This window comes from Delphinapterus leucas, chromosome 11 (assembly GCF_059928025.1).
Source record: "Delphinapterus leucas isolate spDelLeu-1000000601 "Yukka" chromosome 11, BTC_Dleu_Yukka2, whole genome shotgun sequence".
NCBI lineage: Eukaryota > Metazoa > Chordata > Mammalia > Artiodactyla > Monodontidae > Delphinapterus > Delphinapterus leucas.
Window position 1 is genome coordinate 90,274,809 of NC_143139.1, and position 19,807 is coordinate 90,294,615.

Sequence of the window (19,807 nt, forward strand, 5' to 3'; positions counted from 1 at the left end):
TCATACAGTATTTGTCTTTCTCTGTCTGACATTTTATTTAGTATAATATCCTTAAGGTCCATCCATGCTGTCACAAATGACAGCATTTCCTTCCTTCTCATGGCTGAATAATATTCCATTGTATACATGTACCACAACTTCTTTATCCACTCACCCATTGATGGACACTTAGGTTGTCTCTATGTCTTGGCTATTATGAATAATGTTGCAATGAGCATGGCAGTACAACTATCTCTTTGATATCCTTTTTCACTTTTTTGGATAAATACCCAGAAGAGAGATTCCTGGATCATATATGGTAGTTCTATTTTTAATTTTTTTAAGAAACTTCATACTGTTTTCCACCATGACTGTACTAATTTACATTTCCACCAACAGTGCACAAGGGTTCCCTTTTCTCTACATCCTCACCAACACTTGTTATTTCTTGTCATTTTGATGATGCCATTCTAACAGAATACGGTTTCTCATTGTGGTTTTGATTTCCATTTCCATAATAAGTACTGACGTTGAGCACCTTTTCGGGTACCCTTTGGCCATCTGTATGTCTTCTTTAGGAAAATGTCTATGCAGTTCCTCTGCCTAGTTTTTAATTGGATTGTTTGGGTTTTTGCTATTGAGTTGCATGGGCTCTTTATATATTTAGGATATTAACCCCTTATCAGATATATGATTTGCAAATATTTTCACCCATTCCATTGATTGCCTTTTCATTTTGTTGATTATTTCTTTTTCTGTGCAGAGACTTTTTCACTTGATGTAGTCCCACTTACCAATTCTTCCTTTTGTTGTTTGTGCTTTTGGTGTCATATCCAAAAAACTGTTGCCTCGTTAGGTAGTTTTAATTAGGTCCCATCACTCCCAGAAGTCACTCCCAAAAGGGCCCTAACTAATGTACAACCCATCACTGCATCGACCGTCAGGCCTAGCACAAAGAAGCCGATTAAAACCCAGCTGAAAAGGGCAAAGCACAGAAAAATGGTCTGAAGAAGAAAATGTCCAAATGAAGCACAACTTGTTGGGCCACCACCTGCTACTGCCATGCACTGGACAGTTTTACTTGGGTCAGGTGGACCAGAGAACAGCACCAGCCCCAGGGAGTGCCCAATCTTCACATATCTTAAATGCCATCCTCCACTCATCATGGGACAAGGCATTATCACTCACAAAGCCCACCATGACCAAGTCCCTCTCCAACTCGGGCTACCAAGCAGGTCCTACTTTCTCTCTCTCCAAGTTTCAGAAACAAAAGAACCATGATAGGATATTCAATAGGGAATCTTTTTCCATCAGCATCCATTCCAGCATCTATGACCTCCGGGCTCCCACACTGACCTACTTCTGGTTGAGATGGCCTCCAGTGTACAACTCATCAGAGAAGCTTCTCCTGATCACTGTTTTAAATAACAATCCTTACCACCTCCACCCCATCCTGGTATCCCTTCCAGGTACTTTTCTCTACCTTTAAGCATCATCTAACATGGTACCTATTTTTTTATGTTCTGCCCTCCAAGCCAACTAGAATATAAACTCTAAGGAGTCAAAGACTCTCAGTTTTGTTCCCTGTTCTATGCCCAACATCTAGGACAGTGCCTGACGCATGCTGTGTTTTCAATAAATATTTGTTGAATGAATGAATGAATGCACGTGCAGTGATGTAAGACTAAGACCAAGTTAACAGAGAGAACAGACAGAGGAGCGATCCAACTTCCAGTCTACAGGAGGTGACGATGAGCAATAACTTGATATGCTCATCCTCAGGTGGGATAAAAGAAGGAATGGGACAAATGGGACGCATGAGGCATTCAGGTCCAAGCTAGCAGCACAGTTAGGCGAACAGCTATGGTTTTTGCCTACCTAGCACCCATTTACCCTTCTGACAATAACGTCTGACTTTCCTTGAGGTTCTGTCTGACCTACTTTTGGGGTGAGGATCTGACCTAATTTAGCCAATCAGCATACCCCACACCTTTGCTCATACCAATTGCTTTCTGTTTGGACACATGATCCAATTCAGGAAAGAAGAGTCAATCCCATGATATCTACCAAAACAAATGGGAAAAAGAAACTTCCTCTCCAAGGACATTGCTAGCAATAAAGACGATAAAGCCTGGAGCTGTCGCAGTCACCACCTGGAGCCTAAGAATAAAGCCAACTCAGAAGAAAGCACCAAAGAGAGATGTCAAGAGACAAACTTGAGTCCCTCCCTGGATCCAACCACACCTGAAGGTACTGGGCATTTCAATAATGCCAGCCAATAAATTCTCCTTTTCTGGTAAACTATTTTGAATTGGGTTTCTGTCACGTACAACTAAGAACATCCTGACCAATACTAAAGAACAAGAGGGAAATACATTCTTGAGGCTCTTAAATACCTAGCTGAGAAGCCTCATGTCAGGCAAGGTGTTCCAGAAGGGCCATCCCATACCTTTTGGTGAAACTCATTGCCAGTCTTTTTGGTGAGCAGGATAGGGGCTGAGGAGAAGGTCATGATGCTAGTTTTTTATTATTTGTGTTTACCTTTTGGGAATTTATTCAACAACTCTGTCTCAAGAGAGCATAATATGGTGAAAACATCACTGAACCAAGAGTCATTTCTGGAATGGAAAGCCCACTAGTTAAGACGTTCTTAATCTTCGATGGGGTCAAAACCCCAGAAAAGTACACATGTGCACAAACACATAATTTTGCATAGAGTCTCATGGGTTTCACAACTCTAGAAGCCATTCTATATCTGTAACCTCTCTGCTCTACAGAAACTAGGACACTAGCTTCTGCTTGGACTCCTCTGGTGACAGGGAGATCACTACCTTAAAAAGTAGCCCAACGTAATTGAACTGCTCTGGAAAAATTAATTCGTCTTCATATTGAACCAAGATCTGCACACTGTAACTTCTACCCATTGGTCTAAATTTTCCAGAGCAAAACAGAAAAAAAATTTTCTCTCCTGTGTGTAGCATCTCTTCATTTCTCTGAAGACTGTTTCGAACTTTTAAATGCAAATAATTTATGGGGAGAAATGCAGATGACGTGCCATGCAAATTATTTTACAGTGCATTATTATAAAGATATATTCTGCCACCTCACTCTAAATATGCCAAATACCCAAATGTAGACGCTAAATTCCAGACAGGCACCACTGCTATTAATCGGCATGGTCTAGGTTTTGCAAAGACAGGAATTACTGTATAAAAATATCTCGAAGGAAATAGCAAAGTCTTTTGGAAAGAGCACTTCACTGAGAATCAGAAGACTTGGGAGTAGTATCTATCTCCCGTTCCAACTACCTGTGTATCCTTGGGCAAATCATTTAACCCCTCCCTCTGGGCCTGTTTCTCACCTGTAAAATGTGACAAAACCTACCTCACAGGGATGCAGTGAGAATCAAATGCTATCGTGTTCGTAAAACTTCTAGCCCAAGCCCGGCACAGAGCAAATTCTCAGTACAGGACAGCTCCGGAGCTCTGCAAGCCCAGCGTCTCATTCGATGCGCTCGGCACTCTTGCACCAACGGGATTCCCCTTCCCAAGCGGAGTCTGCGCTCTGGGCTCAACTGAGGCTCCCTGGCCGCTCGCGCTTTTCTCTCCTTCTCCAAGATGGCGGCGGTCGGCGGCGCTGAGGCGGGATCCGAGCGAGCCTAGTGAAGGTAGCGGCGAGCGGAGCCCCCACGAGGCCGAGCTGGGCCCCCACCCCCAGGCGGCAGTGGCCCCGCCCCGCCACCACCCGCCGCCTCGGGCCGCGACACCGCCCTGAGGGCGCCCGGGGCCCGTCGCGGCCTAGCCCAGGGGCCGAGCCGGGGACTGGAGTAGCGGCCGCAGTCCGCCCCCGGGAAGGGGCTGGAGCGGGTCGAAGGAGGAAGGCGGGCGGGAGCTGTTCAAATGGGGAAGGCGGGAAAGTGCGGGCCGGGAGGGGGCGTGCGGCCGCCCCGGGGGCCCGCGGGCCGAGGCCGCCCCTCCCCCTGCCCGGCAGTCTCCGCCCTCGGGGGCGCCGGGAGCCGCTGGGACGCGGGAACCCGAGTGGGGCCGCCTGGCTCAGGACCCGGGACGCAGGGTCCTTGGGCTGTCAAGGGGCGAGGGGGCCGGGTGACGGGAGGGCCGGGGCCGCGGCTGGCAGGAGAGGATGCAAGGAGCTTTCTTATTTTCCTCTTCGCACCTTCGCACAGCTTTATTGAACTAGCTGTTGCTGCAGAACTGCCGGGAGAATCCTGTTGGTTTGCCGTGAGGACCACAAAGACGGTGGTCCTTGGGGCTCTTTGTAGCAGTAACCCGGTGTGGTGTGTACTCTTTGCGTGCGACCCAGTTTGAACATACCTTCCGAGTGGGTTTTTCTCCATCCAGGCCCATTTCCCCCCAAAGCTGGTACTTGTAGATTTCACTTTATTTTCTGTCGGGCAGAAGAGAACCATTTATCTCCCTGCCTCCTGATGGCTGACTATATTCCCCCATAGCAGAATAAATAAAAAACTGAATCCAAAGTAGAGCCCGTTAATTGGACAAGGCTTGTCAAAATTTGTACCGCTGGATTTTTGGGAATGTGTGTTGTCAGCCGCTCTGTGAGGTCGTCGTGGTTCCGCTCAGTTGCACTACAGTGAAAGGATTCAGTCCCCATCCCAGGCTGTCGGGATCTCTGCAGTTCCCAGAGCTGGCAGGGGCTGTGAGTGCTGCATAGGTAGGTTCGTGGAGAAGGAGAAGGGAGTGGCAAGAATTCGGAGTCGCTGGGTTCTGAGATTGGAGGAGATCTCGACGAAAATGAGAAGACATCCCCTGCTCCTATCCTAGAAGTAACAACAACGACAGCAATTCAGAAACTGGCAACAGCTGGATGTGCATCTTCCTTTTTCGGCACTGGCAGTTTGAGTTCCTGAAAGAAGTGCTGGAGGAAGAGAACACGGAATCTTGAGCAAGGCTGTCCTCCTGGACTGGACCTGGGTCTCAGGATTTTGCTTACTGCCCCATTTCCGAGGTTTACTTTGTCTTTTTCAATACACACTTACATTTTGGGATGAAGAGGCTGGGGCTCAGATGACCTCAAAAAATCACCTTCTGAAACTTTTTTTTTTCAGTATTTGTAATTTGAACCTTCAAAATAACAAAGTACTGTGTCTGGTGATTTTCAGTTTTTCCCTGATTCCTTTGATAATTCTAAAAGCAAAGCCTGAACATCACGCATGTACTTACCTACAAGTGGAAGAGCAGCTCTGCCTAGTTTTCATCTCCTGAAGAAAAGTCCCACAAGAGCCATTTGATAATTTGCACCTTTCAAAAGTACACATTTTTTATGATGGCATATTTCTTACTTCCATAAACAGCTTTAAGTAATGAACTTTTACTTCTGTTGTCATTTGTTAGCCCACTGAGAGGAACATAATTGTAAAATTATCCCTGCCTCTTGAAGTTGACAACACTGGATTCTGTAAACTCCAAAATTTGTGGAATTCGGGAGACTGAGCTTTAACACCTGTTTTACACTTGCCAACATTTAATGTAATTATGGCTTCTGTTTTCTAATGTGAATATCAAACCTATTTTTCGTTTTCATTAATCCTGACAATCTGCTGCCTAACCCTGGACTCTGAATTTATCGTGGATAATATTCAAGACCTGGAAAGAATATCACAGGAGTGGTCTGATCTTACATAAATGTTGCCCTAACTCTGCCTTTCTTCCACACTGTTGCTTGAGACTTCTTTATCTGGTTTCATCTTTCTTCTATGAGTCAGCAACCAAAACTAACCTCTGGGCTGCAATAATATCCTGATTTTAAAGAACCCAGAAGTTCAGGGTCTATCAGTCTGCCCAGGCTATGAGTGAGATAGTCCATTGTGTCTAAACTTAGTTTTTTAAGCTCTTGGCTGTCCCAGTTCTTTATTGAATTAGACTTGCCTTCAGGCCCTGTTCATTTTTTACTATCGGTTATTTAATCTTTTAATTTATAAAGTGCTCTTCCATGTCTTTGTAAAAATTGAATAGTAGCGGGCCTAATTCTAATACATAATGCTGACAGCCAGCACATGTTTTCTGTGCTGCCCTGTGCCTCTGAGGATCAGCTCCTAATTTTCTGTTCCCTTATACAATTTTTTCACCCACTGGCTGTTTTTCAAAGCAGTCAGTTATGAGACCATGAGCACTTTTTCACAGTCCAGTGACATCATTGTTTTCTTTCTCATACTGTCTTCAGAGGTACCTAACTCCTATTCTGACTGTTCGTTGTTCAGCTCTGTTTTATGTTAGTTTTGATGTTACCAAAGGGAAGGCCTGGTTATAAGTCTCAGGACCTGCCTTTGCATCATACAGAAGAGCATTTTGTTGTTGACAACAGATTGGTGGACACACTGATGATGTTGAATATTTAAGATTTTTTGCCCATTATTTCTCAAAGTTTCTTTGCCAAACTCCATTTATCATGAAAAACATTTAAGCTGAGGTCTCAAGATGTGGTATTTCTTGGCATTATCGGCCTATGAAGATTAATGGGATCCATATACTCTTCTAATAAGCTCACTACTTTAGTGCTAGTGAGTGGATGTACTATTTTTAAGTGAATGGATATAATTCCCTATGATGATCCCCCTCCCCTAACCCCTTGTGGAGTTACACCACTTGTGTGGACAGGGGGTGACAGTAATTTCTATTTGAGAAAGTTTAATGCCTAATGCTGGAACATGAAAAACTGGCTATATTAAGTATCTTGCCTCCTCGTAGTTTCTACATGAGACCTGACCTCATATCACCTTCATTTCCTGTGAAAAGCCCTTTGAGTAAATAGTTCTCCAATTACCTGTAAAATAACCCAGTTCATTTCTTCACTCTTACCTTGACCAAGTTCATTCATTCCACTTCTTAGGGAAGTGGAGAAATGCTTTTTTATGTTTCTGAATCTGACTTGTAAATCATTCTTGGTAATACTTCTCTTTCTGTTTTCAACTTAGGCATTATCTGTCCCTTGTATCTTATCTGACTTGTGTAAATAGGCCTTTTTTCTTTTGGTTTATTTTAAATGTAACTCTTATGAAATTTTCCCTTGTTAATTCATCTTTTCTTTCCCATAAGTTACATACTTCACTATTACCCATACCTTCCTGAAGGGACTGGCAATGTCTCATTGAAGTGTCCTTCAGCATTTCTAAACCCCACTATAGTGGTGAAGGTAAAATAAAATTTAAGTAAATAACCAGTCAGATCAACTTTTAAGCATTTCACTAACTGAATGAGGACATTTTCAATATATTTAGTATATAATTTTTAAATTTCCTGAAAAAACTTTTCCTGTGGGAATTGTGACATTGCCTGTCCTAAAATTATTTGAAGAGCTTTACCTTTGAGTGCAGTTCATGGCTTGTCATCTTCAAAGTCAAAATGGATGTATAAACTTGAATGCCAAAAAAGTAATTTTAGGGCCTCCCTGGTGGCGCAGTGGTTGAGAGTCCGCCTGCCAATGCAGGGGACACGGGTTCGTGCCCCAGTCCAGGAAGATTCCACATGCCGCGGAGCGGCTGGGCCCGTGAGCCATGGCCGCTGAGCCTGCGCATCCGGAGCCTGTGCTCCACAACACCACAACAGGAGAGGCCACAACAGTGAGAGGCCCGCGTACCGCAAAAAAAAAAAAAAAAAAAAAAAAAAATTTAACAAATTTAAGACAATATTTACGGCATTTAAATTTTAGTAGTTCTTCAAATCGGTGAAAATCTTAATAATGATAAAAATTTCATCACCAGTGGACAGATGACAATTCCTCCTTATTTTCACCTATAGCCTTTAAGAAAGGCTTGATAGAGTTGAAAGCTGTCTGTGGGCAACTAATATGAGAAGTGTGCCTACTTTTACACTTCTCTGATTTTGAGCAAATTCAGAGAGCCCAACAAAATGCATACCAAAAAATTATGCTCTCAAGATCTTTAATGCCACTATCATGTTCTCATCAGTTCTGTTTAAATTGTAATACAATAGATTTTAGCCTTTCACCGATTCAAATGGTAGGATTTTGTGGTCTCGAATGCATGGTATAACCTGTCTTCCTCTGCATCCTGCTTTATCTGTGCATTTTGTAACCGTGATTGAACCTATCCCTCTGACTTAATGTCGGTTTTCACCCTGTCTCAGTGTTGTCAGACCTGTTGGCATGTCAGAAGTTCTCATTAATCTTGAAGTGTTTTTTTATATAGGAGGTGTTTTATATACTTCCCCAAACAACAGCTTTAATTCATGAATCAAATCAAATTAAGCCTAATGCACTTCCTACAGCTTCATCCCTAGTATATTTACAAAGAGAAAGAGGAGGTGACAAGACACTCCTTTATTCCTTGCTGCCCTTCCAGTCTGCCCTTGGATCACTACACATTTCCATCTGGAAGGTTGCTTCTCCACAGTAATTTCGCATTACAGGAGGGTTTTCCTTCTTTGTTTCTCAGACCTGGTCCTGTAGACGGGAAGGAGCCTGGACACAGGGACCCATTCTCAAAGGCCCGGCAGGACCGCCATGGCTTATGATGACTCCGTGAAGAAAGAAGGTATGACCCCTTAACCTGAGAAGCATTCCAAAGGGGGTGTCCTCTTCAATCCTTGCAGCCCATGGACATAGAGACCAGGACTGGCCATCACAGCCTGGACTCCCAAGTGATGATCCAGAGCACTAGTAAAACTCCACGTCATCCCCAGACTGGGCCCATGGAAACGAAAACCAGGACAGGGTTCCAACACAAGAGTCCGAACCATAAGTCTCTGTAGTCTATTGGGGTGATCCCCTGCAGCACTCGTGGTCCTTGCCAGCTCCAGTGTGCAGGAGTCTGAGGATAGGAATCACACAGTGGACACCCACAGAGCAGCACAGCACATGAATCCTTATTCTTTTCAGCCTTACCTCTGCAAGTCTGTGTCCACCTGCCAAATCACAACTAAGAAACCATGTCTAAGGATGCACCTTGGGCCTTTGCATAGCGTGGAAGCATTGTTTCTTCATGTTTGATTCCTGTATTTGCAGCCAAGTCATCAAGACATATTCTTGTCCCCTTGGATCTAGCCCTGTGTTCCAGTGGACTTACCAAATAACATGATTCTAATTTGGAAGTGAAGGGACTATTGCATTTCACATGTGGCGATTTGGTTGTGACTTACTTGACTTTCTCATTTCCTTTCCCAAATGAACCTGTGCTTCTCAGATTGCTTTGATGGTGATCACAGCTTTGAGGACATAGGGCTAGCTGCTGGCCGAAGCCAACGAGAAAAGAAACGTTCTTACAAAGATTTTTTAAGGGAAGAGGAAGAAATCGCTGCTCAGGTCAGGAATTCTTCCAAGAAGAAGTTGAAGGTAAATTCTAAACATTTGAATTAGGAAAGTTTTAAACTATTTCGTATCATGTTTCCTAGTATTTGAAGAAAGAGGTTTCTTTGAAAAACATTTAAAAAGAAAAATAAACATCATTCACATCTATTTTCACTATTTCCTGTGTTTTACTTTATTTTCCAAAGTCAGAAATCATCAGAAAACAACATTGGTTCCAAACTGCCTTTGCCTCATCATCTTATCCATTGCTCAGTTCTTCTTCCTCTTCCATTCTAGGATAGTGAACTTTACTTCTTGGGGACGGACACGCACAAGAAAAAGAGGAAGCACTCCTCTGATGATTACTACTATGGAGGTAAGGATGGGAAGGGGCAACAGGCGGGAGAAACACATCACTGGTTCTTGGAGTCGGGGTAGGGGAAAGGGATCCAGATGTTGCTGACTCAGTGGCCTATTTAACAGGACAGTGGTTCTTGTTCTGAGTGCCGATAAACCAGTGTGAAGGAGGAGAGAGGTGGAGGGCTGGTATTTTGGAGGATTCAGCATAGAAGAACAGTCTTCATTTGTGATACACCAGGTACCAGGTTCCTTCTCCCCTCAATCATCCACTTATCTTGTGCCCATTGCTGTCTAGCATCCCTTTTGCCATATGTAGTCCTGGGCCCTCTGGCCTGCACCTGTGGGTTACTTCTCAATCCAGCGCGTATCCACTCACAAGACCAGTTTTTCTTAGCTATATTGTGCACATAGCTGACAAGACTAACTCTTTCCTAGAATGGATTTGTCCTGAACACAGGAACAAATGATGCTTTGTCTTCAGTGTAATCTAAATTGTAACTACTCGTAATCCTGCAGCTATGGTCCATTCTTCTGGGTATGCTCTCTTTGGTTGCTTGTGAAGACTCAGTGAAGAAAAACAACTTGAGTGGCAAGAACTGTCTCCAGGGTCAGAGGCAGAATCTACCAAGCCAAGAAGCACATGAGCATCATCTCTGAATGTTTGGAATCAGTTGAAGGGCCTCCCCTCCAATCATTCCTGTTAGCCTCTTCCTCATCTTAGTTGGGTGTTTTTGGTGAGAGAGGAAACTTGCTGGAAGTTGCTTTGTCAAATGGACAATTACTTCTCTTGATTATTTCTAGATATTTCGTCTTTGGAGTCGTCACAGAAGAAAAAGAAAAAGTCTAGCCCGCAATCTACTGATACAGCTATGGACCTGTTGAAAGCGATCACTTCCCCTCTGGCAACAGGCACCAAGCCTTCCAAAAAGACAGGAGAAAAGTCCTCCAGTTCTTCAAGCCATTCAGAGAGTAAAAAGGAACACCACAGGAAGAAAGTCAGCGGAAGCAGTGGGGAGCTGTCCCTGGAGGATGGTGGTTCCCACAAATCCAAAAAAATGAAACCACTCTATGTGAACACAGAGACGCTGACCCTTCGTGAGCCTGATGGGTTAAAGATGAAACTTATTCTCTCACCAAAGGAGAAGGGAAGCAGCTCAGTTGATGAGGAGTCTTTTCAGTACCCCTCTCAACAAGCGACTGTGAAAAAATCCTCTAAGAAGTCAGCTCGGGATGAGCAAGGTGCTTTACTCCTAGGACATGAGTTACAGAGCTTTCTGAAAACAGCCCGGAAGAAGCACAAGTCATCCTCAGACTCACGTTCGTCTCCTGGCCCTGAAGGCTGTGGGTCTGATGCCTCCCAGTTCCCAGAATCCCACAGTGCTAACCTTGATCTTTCAGGGCTTGAACCTATTCTAGTAGAATCAGACTCCTCCTCTGGCGGGGAGCTAGAGGCAGGGGAGTTAGTGATCGATGATTCTTACCGGGAAATCAAGAAGAAAAAGAAGTCAAAGAAGAGCAAGAAGAAGAAGGACAAGGAGAAGCATAAAGAGAGGCGACACTCCAAGTCCAAGAGAAGTTCGGGACTTCCCGCTGCAGCAGTGGGAGAGGTCCCAGCGCCACCCGGCCCTCCGCCCAGCATCCCGTACACTGGAGCAGCCGCCCCTCCCCCACCGCTTCCTGGCCTCCACACAGATGGGCACAGTGAGAAAAAAAAGAAGAGAGAGGAGAAGGACAAAGAGAGGGACAGAGGAGAAAAGGTAAGGCATTTTTTAAAGTATGATGCACTGTAGGAGGTGAAGCAGGTTTTTCCTTGACAGTAGTAAGAGGACTTGGAATTAAGCAGATGAACCGCTGGGAATGTAGCAAGGTAAACCTGCTGGAATGATATAAAGTAGAAAATATTGCCAATGGTACAAAAATAGGAGCGACCTTAATTATTCATGGGTTTTCTTGATAGAGTTGTTCTCCCACCGTGCCAAGCATAGGTTTAGAAATACAGAGGCTTATTCTAACTGGCCCTTAAAATTCACAGAAGGAGCCAAACCCAATTTCTTTCACTCAGCAGCGCTGTCTGGCTGAGGCAGTTGAGAGATATAAAAACGTATTCATTCTGTGAGTTCGTTGTGAAAAATAGATTTTCAAAATTAGAATGATGGAAAAAAAAATCAGAATGATGACCGATTAACAAAATAAGCTAACGGCTTCCCACGAACTGGTGTTGGCTACTTTCTGGTATTCTTTTTAGTGTCCAACGTGTGTGCTCTCACCATTTGAGTGCTTCCTGTGTGCCAAGCCCAGTGCTACCATAGGAGTTAAGAGGTGGAAAGAGGGCCAGGAGGACACAGCTCTTGAACCTCAGTGAGCTCACTGTTGTTGAGGAGACGGGAATGAGAGATCAGCCGCCTTGGTTTGATTTCTTTCTCACAACTCAAGAAATTTTCTAGCAGTTGTACTACAGTACAGGGGCTGATGACTGTGTCATTACAGGTTTCCTTTAAAAGATAAACTTTTTCCCCAGATTACCAAAGTAATATATTATTTTTCTAGAAATTTAGAAATTCAGAATAGTAGAAAGAAAAAAAATCATAGTTTTGCCACCTAAGGACAACCATTTTCTTCCTTTGCTCTGCAAAGTTAAATGTCAGGTAAAATCTGAAAGAAAGGCAGCTAAGAAAGAGAAAAGCAAATATATTAAGAATATGGGATTGGCGATTTCATTTCAGTCTATAATTGAGTCATAAGTGATTTTCTCCACTAGTAGGAGTGCCTTTTAAGCAAGTATACAGATCAGAAAGAAAAAGCTGTATCTTGTTTTTTTTTTAACTGTACCTTCTGAGCTAAGAATCAGTGTGAGCATCAAGAACTGAACAGTCCAATACTAGGGTGGGTTTTATTCATTGTTTATTCCAAAATTGTTTCATGAAATAGTACATATCCTGTGTAAGAGTCTGTTTATTCCAAGAATTTCCATTCTAGTGATACATGATAATGCCGTAAACTAATCTTACAGTGCTAAATGTGAGGAGGGCAGGGTGGTCAGAGAAAGCTCTAAAGAAGAAAAGGGTTGTCAGCAGAAGGGAACACATGGAGGCAGAGGGATGTTTAGGAAGCAACGTAACAAAACAGCTGAACTCTAGTCCTATGTTTCCAACTGTCTGATAAATATTTCTTCCTGGATGCCTTGGCTACCTCAGAGCCATGTGTCACTAATGGAGCTCATCATCCAGACCCTTAAACGTGCATCTCCTCCTCCATCTCCTTCTGTAGTCCGCATGTCCTACCAGTCAATCCAAACTAAAAACTATATGCTGATTATTTTTCTCAGTACTTCATTATGAAATTTTTCAAACAGAAAGTATTGAAAGAATTGTACATATGCCACCCATTAAGATTCTTCAGTTAACATTTTGCTGTTTGCTTTATCATCCATCCGTCCATCCATCAATTCATCTTATCTTTGTTAATGTATCTTAAAGTAAGTTGTAGGTATCACATACACACCCCTAAACACTTCAGCTTGCATATCATTAACTTCAGCTCAATACTTGTTTTCTGGGCTTTTTTTAGGTAAAATTCACATATGGTAAAATGCACAGATGTTAAGTATACCACCTAATGAGTTTTGATAAGTTCACACACCTGTGTGACCAAACCTCTATCAAGATACAGCTATTACCCTCATCACAGATACCCAGTAATGTTTCTCATACCCTTTCTCAGTCAATCCCCACCCCTAAAACCAACCACTGTTCTGATTTTTTTCCAACCTTATGGTTCACTTTTACATTTCCCTCTTCCCTGCCCACACCCGCCACTATTTCCGCTCAGCTGTTGGGCCTGATACTCTTCCTCTTTAATAACTTCCACACCCTTATGCCCTCTATCACCACTGCCTCATCCCTCCCTCATCCCTCTCATTAAGTACATTACTACTTAATGTAGTAATAAATGGCCCCCTTTCCATTTCTTCCCCCATGCAAAATTCATCTTACTCTGATGCCAGAATGAACTTAAGGACCACTTTGATGATGACAGTTGTCTGTTCAACATCCTCAGAGCATCCTTACTGCCTTTATGTTAGACCCATAAGCTCCAGGAGGACCGGGATCATGTCTGTCTTGCTGTCTACTCTGTCCCTGGTACATAACCCACAGTCTGGCCCATCGTAGAAAGTCAGTAAATACTTCTTGAATGAATAAGTATCAAAGTCCAAACCCTTGACCAAGCATTCATAATTGTGATTTAGCCCGAAACTTCCCTCTTCAGCCTTACCTCCTGTTAGTCTGCTTTGCGTGTACTGTGTGGGGACCATACTTGTTCCTTACCGTCTTAGCTCCACTCCTTGGATGGTATTTTGCAGTGACCTTCTTCCCCTTGTTTTTTCTCCTTCACATATTGAAGGCCTGCCTTCCCTTCAAAATGCGATCAAATGCCACCTCCTCTAAGACATCCTGACTCTCCAGTTATAATTAACTTCTGAATTCCCATAACACCCTTGCTATGGGAAGTTACTGCACTTGTTGTCTTCCTTATATTGGATTCATCTTTGTATATATTCGATTTCCCCTACTGAAGACTCCTTGAGGGCGTTTTAGTTCCTTAGGGACTCTCAGCCACCTTGATGTTATTACCTTCAACTCCTCGGTGTCCTTGGTAAGCATTTTGTGACACATGTCAAATGAATGAATATGTGGATGAAAACATAGCATCGAAAAGGTAGGTTGTAAGCAAATGGTAAAGAATCTTGAATGCCAAAGTAAGGGATTTGGCCATGGGCACTTTGGGGTTATGAGCAGAGTTTAAATATGCTGTAAATGATAATTTAAGAATAAAATGATGAAGCTTTACCTGGTGACTTAGACCGAGGAGAGACTTGTGGCAGATCACCCAGGAGGTTATTATAGTCGGAGGTCAGTAATGAAAGCCTGATAGAAATAAAATTGAAGAGACAGATTCAAGAAAGACTCTGAAGAAAAAACTGACAAGATCTAGCAGCTGGGCTTGGCTCTGCGGAGCCAGATACATAAATGAGTATATAAATGTCCCTTAAGGTTTTGAACCTGGGTGGCTTGCAAGATAAAATTATAATCTCCTCAAGGGTAGGGACTTATATATAATTCCCCCATGCAGCTAGCAGTTGCTAGTGAAAAGTGAATTTCAGTTTATAGCAAAAAATCTTACTATGAATCAGTATTTGACTGTGACTGTCCAAACCTGAAACCTGATACTTTGAATGTAATCATTTATTTAGCCAACAGATTATTTATGGGACATACACCATGGTTTTATTTTTGTTTTTGTTTTTTGGCGGTACGCGGGCCTCTCACTGTTGGGGCCTCTCCTGTTGTGGAGCACAGGCTCCGGACGTGCAGGCTCAGCAGCCATGGCTCAGGGGCCCAGCCGCTCCGCGGCATGTGGGATCTTCCCAGACCGGGGCACGAACCCGTGTCCCCTGCATCGGCAGGCGGACTCTCAACCACTGCGCCACCAGGGAAGCCCTACACCATGTTTTTTAAACCTGACCTGTGCATGAAAATTTCCATGGAGATTTAAAAAAAATCCTTTCCAAAGAAATAAAGAAAAATTTTAAATCCTGGGTTTTGTTTCAGTATAAAAAAAGAACTATCTGAGGGAATTCCCTGGCAGTCCAGTGGTTAGGACTCTGCGCTTCCACTGCAACGGGCACGGGTTCAGTCCCTGGCTGGGGAACTAAGATCCTGCAATCTGAGCAGTGCGGCCAAAAAAAAAATAGTATCTGAAAGTCCACCTAGAGATAGAAAGGAAGGTTTCAGGAACAGCATTCCCTCGGCCTGCAGTGAGCACACACAGAGAGCCCACTGGTGGAAATGCAGGAGGCCTCTGTGTGCCCTTTCTACCCTAGAACCTGTGACCAAGACCGCAATGCAGATAGAGAAGCAAGAGAATGGCTGGTTTGGGAGAAGAAGAAAAGTTAGGTTTAGATTCCAAGATATAAGCGTCTAGAGATTCAGCATAGCTAAGTGGTTAAGAGCGTGGCTATGGAGCCAGACCCCTTGGGCTGCATTCCTGGCTCTGCCACTTCGAAGCTATGCGATGTTGGACAAGTTGCATGACTTCTCCATCTACAAGTGGGGATGATGATAGACCTACCTGGTAGGGTTGTTAAGGGTTCAGTGAGGTAATACATGGAAAGGTGTTCAGGGCCTCAGTGTGCCAAGGCCCTCTGGGGCGCCACAGCAGACTCACAGTGGCACCACTAGATTTTTTCAACATTAGAATTTCAGAAAAAACAGTCATACTTGCCATCTGTCAGGCACCTCATGAACTACTAGCGCAAAGTAATTCACAGTTTCAACGTCTTTTTATGTTCCATTCCTTTCAGTGATTGCTGTGATAAAAAGCACGTACCACGTGAAGACCCACACAGGAACCAATGAACCAACAAAGTTTGGGAACCTTGGCTTTGCACAGTGTTCGGCACATTAGCTAAATAACATTCAATACACGTTAGTTGTTACAGTCATCATCTCAGTAGACTTTCCAGGGAGCAGTGGAAATGCAAGACCTAGAGTTCAGTGGACCACCTGAAACCAGGGTTGGAAGAGGGGCCGTGGTGCTGGAGGAGACACTGAGAGGGCTTAGCATCGCAGAGGGAGGAAGACAGTTTCAAGAACAGATTGGTCTCATGCTTGAGAAGACAGGAGTTCAGGTGTAGTGGGGAGAATGGAAGCCAGGCTGGCAGAGTTCACACGAGAGTGAGAAGCGAAGGCAGCAGTGGGGGACTCTTCCTGGAGAATTTTGACTGATACAAAGAAGGGAGATTGGACTATCTCCCCTGTGAATGGTGACACTTTCAGTGTGGAGTTTCATTTAGGGAGTGCTTTTTTAGCTTTTCTGTTTGCCTGTTTGCTTCTTTGTTGTTGAATCCTGCTTTCCAGGAGGAGAGAGAAATCATATGGTGATACCTTGATGATCGTTTCCGCTTTAAGACCATCCCGTTGGAGTGGGGATCTTTTGGTTTATGTTGGAGGAGCAGGATATGGTAGCATTTCAGAAATACCTTACTTTGGGTTTTACTAAATCAGTAAAAGCCCATTCACTCCCACTCAAACTAAAATCTGTGACGTTGCCACTTCAGAGGAATGCCTTCACTTACCTGTATGTTTCCAGAATGTTCTCATTTCCTCTAAGCAAATGAAGCCTGGCCCAGTGGCCTAGTGCCTGGCACACTCAGACATTGCTGTTGATCTACTAATAAACTAAATTCTGAGAGATAGGGCTTCCCTGGTGGTGCAGTGGTTGAGAGTCTGCCTGCTAGTGCAGGGGACACGGGTTCAAGCCCTGGTCTGGGACGATCCCACATGCCGCGGAGCAGCTGGCCCCGTGAGCCACAACTGTTGAGCCTGGACGTCTGGAGCCTGTGCTCCTCAACAAGAGAGGCCGCGATAGTGAGAGGCCCGCGCACCGTGATGAAGAGTGGCCCCCGCTCGCTGCAACTAGAGAAAGCCCTCGCACAGAAACAAAGACCCAACGCAGCCAAAATAAATAAATTTTAAAAGAAAAAGTTAAATTCTGAGAGATAACTAGACTTGTCATGGTGTTACATAAATTCTCCCTCTGTTAAGACTGACGCTGAATAACAGTAGCGATAAGTGGTACAAATCAGGAGGTACCATCTCTGAGAGCCTGCTATGTGCCAGGCTCTCTGAGGCATTTTTGCACACATAGGGGTCTTGACTGACAGGTATTGTTAGCCCCCTTTCACAGAGGAGGAAACTGAGAAGAAAAGACATGGAACCAGAATTTTAATGGAGGTTCTTTAACCCCAAGGCTGTACTCTTTCCACTGTAGCACATGCCTTTCTAAAACTTAAGAGACGGTTACCCGGTGCCACAACCAGTCTTTGACAAAGCTAAAAGTAGGTTCTAGGGTAAGGGAGACTGACATGGTGCACTGGTGTCTGAGATTTGTCCTATGGAAGCACACAGATGTTGAAATGAAGGGGCGGAAAGCTTGGACTCGAGTTCAACAGACTTGGTTCTTGTTCTTGTTGCTACATACTAGCCTTGTTCTCTTGAGATTGCTTCCTCGCTTCTCTGCTCACTTGTGAAATGGGGTTATTTAGATTAAATTAGGTGTACATGTAGCACGCTTGGCACACACAGGGCAGGGCTCAGTCAGTAGCTGCTGTTAACGACTGTTGCTTTCATCCCACGTTCTTCGGAAATATAAAATATACTTGAAAACATCTTTTTAAAAGTTTTTTTTCAACCACTCATTTCACATATTCGACTAAGCAAAAGGGCTCTTGTTTATGTTTTCTTTTGCTTTTTAATATTAACATCCACCTTTTAGGAAGCAAACTCTGTAGCTGTCACCTATTTGGAAAGCAGTTAAGAACCAGAAAGAAAACAGGGTCTCTAAGGACCAAAAGCAGATGTTATAGAGCAAGTTTCCTACAGCTCCTTGGAGCACGTCGTGGGCACTGGGGAAAGGAACATCAGCTGGAGGGGAGTCAGGGGACCACTCTGACCCCGTTGTTTTCTTCATAGAACTTCACCTACGAGGGTGTTGTGAAAAGCAGACGAGGTAACACAAATGAATGTGCGTACTGGCCTTTTCACACACAATTCTGAGACTTTGTTATGTATTCAGTACATATTTATTCTGCACTTACATTGTGCCAGGCACTGAATCAGGTACAGTGTTAGCTCTCAAAGAGCTCCGTGTGTAGTAAGGGGTTGGAAAGCATTCAGAGTGTTGAACCTCAGCAGAGGTGGCTGCAGAGTGCCAGGGAAAGCCTGTGGGTGTCCAAGAAGCTTTCAGGGGGAGGCAGCCCTGAACTGAAACTTAAGGCCAAATAGGTATTCCAGTCAGGGAGTGGAAATGCATGTGAAGGCCCAAGAGGGCATAGGGTGTTCAGAGAACCACAGGAGGTCCAACCAGCAGGTTAAAAGTGACCATGTGGAAGGCAGGAAGCGGGCTTTAGTAAATTACAATAATAATAAGAGCTATACTTACTGAGTTGTTCATATGTTCTAAGCATTGCACTACGTTTTTTATCTATGGGGTATTGGTGAATTTTCACAGGAGCCCAATGAGATGTAGGTATTATCCTGTCCATTTCACAGAAATAAGCTCAAAGTGAAATAACCTGCCCCAGGATGCACACCTGTTTAGTGGCAGCACGGGAATTTGAACCCAGATTTTTCTGATTACAGGACCCAGAAAGAATGTTTAAATTATATTCAGTGGTGTATTATAAGAGAGAGCAGAAATAGATTCCCATTCAGAATGGTTAAAATAAAAGCTTTGGTGTGAAAACTTTACTGCTCTGTCACCCTTTCCTTTAGCCAGATCGCATTTAGGGATCTGAGTCAAGTTAGTTCAGAAGAGCATCAGATGGTGGCCCTGCCACTCCCTGGGTAAATGACTCTGGATCTGTTTCTCATCTTTAAAATGGCAGGAATGATGGAACTTACCTCGTAGGGTGGCTGGGTCGGTTAAATGAGTTTCTATAGGTAAAGCCTTGGTAACAGTGTCTCCTACACAGTATTAACATCAATGAAGAGATTGGGTTCCTGTCATCAGCAGAAGAAAGCCAAGATTTATTTTGAAGATTCATAAATGATGTTTTGCCTTAATTCCCAGATGTTTTATCCTTTAAAATAGGTTTTTAAACTAAAATAGGTTCTTAAATCTAAGCTATAGGTTCATAGATGGGCTTGAAGAGGGATTTCTATCAGTTTCTCAAAGAGTTCTATGATCTCGAAGAATTCAGCGTGACTGCTTTAAACAGGGTATTAAGAAGTTGCTCTTAGGGCTTCCCTGGTGGCGCAGTGGTTGAGAGTCCGCCTGCCGATGCAGGGGACACGGGTTCGTGCCTCGGTCCGGGAAGATCCCACATGCCACGGAGCGGCTGAGCCCGTGAGCCATGGCCGCTGAGCCTGCGCGTCCGGAGCCTGTGCTCCGCAACGGGAGAGGCCACAACAGTGAGACGCCCGCGTACCGCAAAAAAAAGAAGTTGCTCTTAGAAGGTCTTGATATTGTGACACGTATCCTCAAACATTTAAAAAGAAGTTCTGGCTGTAAAAATTACAACTTTGTGAGTCACACTTAAGTGGATTTGTTGCTAGTCATTTGCTGCTAGTAATAAAGTATCCAAGTTTTTAAAATATTAACATTTTGTTAAAGGAGAGCCCATGTTATT

The 19,807-nt window shown here is 43.9% G+C and overlaps 1 protein-coding gene and 1 long non-coding RNA gene across 8 annotated transcripts in view; one reads left to right on the forward strand and one right to left on the reverse strand.

Annotated features, from left to right (window-relative positions):
* LOC111187797 (uncharacterized) overlaps window positions 1-4,000 on the reverse strand; it is a 91,282-nt gene extending 87,282 nt beyond the window's left edge. The window contains exon 1 of the long non-coding RNA XR_002648275.2: window positions 3,364-4,000. This is a non-coding gene — a long non-coding RNA (uncharacterized LOC111187797). The remainder of the gene's footprint in view (window positions 1-3,363) is intronic.
* The window catches only part of HMGXB4 (HMG-box containing 4), a 32,750-nt gene continuing 16,519 nt past the window's right edge, over window positions 3,577-19,807 (forward strand). For 4 of the 7 annotated variants that reach the window (XR_016395049.1, XR_016395048.1, XM_022599793.3 and 1 more), the window contains exons 1-5: window positions 3,577-3,646; window positions 8,408-8,506; window positions 9,155-9,303; window positions 9,556-9,634; window positions 10,420-11,375. Coding sequence is in view for 5 of the 7 variants with exons in the window: in XM_022599793.3 (XP_022455501.1) it covers window positions 8,476-8,506; window positions 9,155-9,303; window positions 9,556-9,634; window positions 10,420-11,375 (1,215 nt within the window). In the remaining 2 variants the exon portion in view is untranslated. Of the gene's footprint in view, window positions 3,647-3,934; window positions 8,507-9,154; window positions 9,304-9,555; window positions 9,635-9,741; window positions 9,857-10,419; window positions 11,376-19,807 lie in introns of those variants that run through there. The other 3 variants (XM_022599797.3, XM_089921263.1, XM_089921265.1) reach the window with 3 other exon arrangements.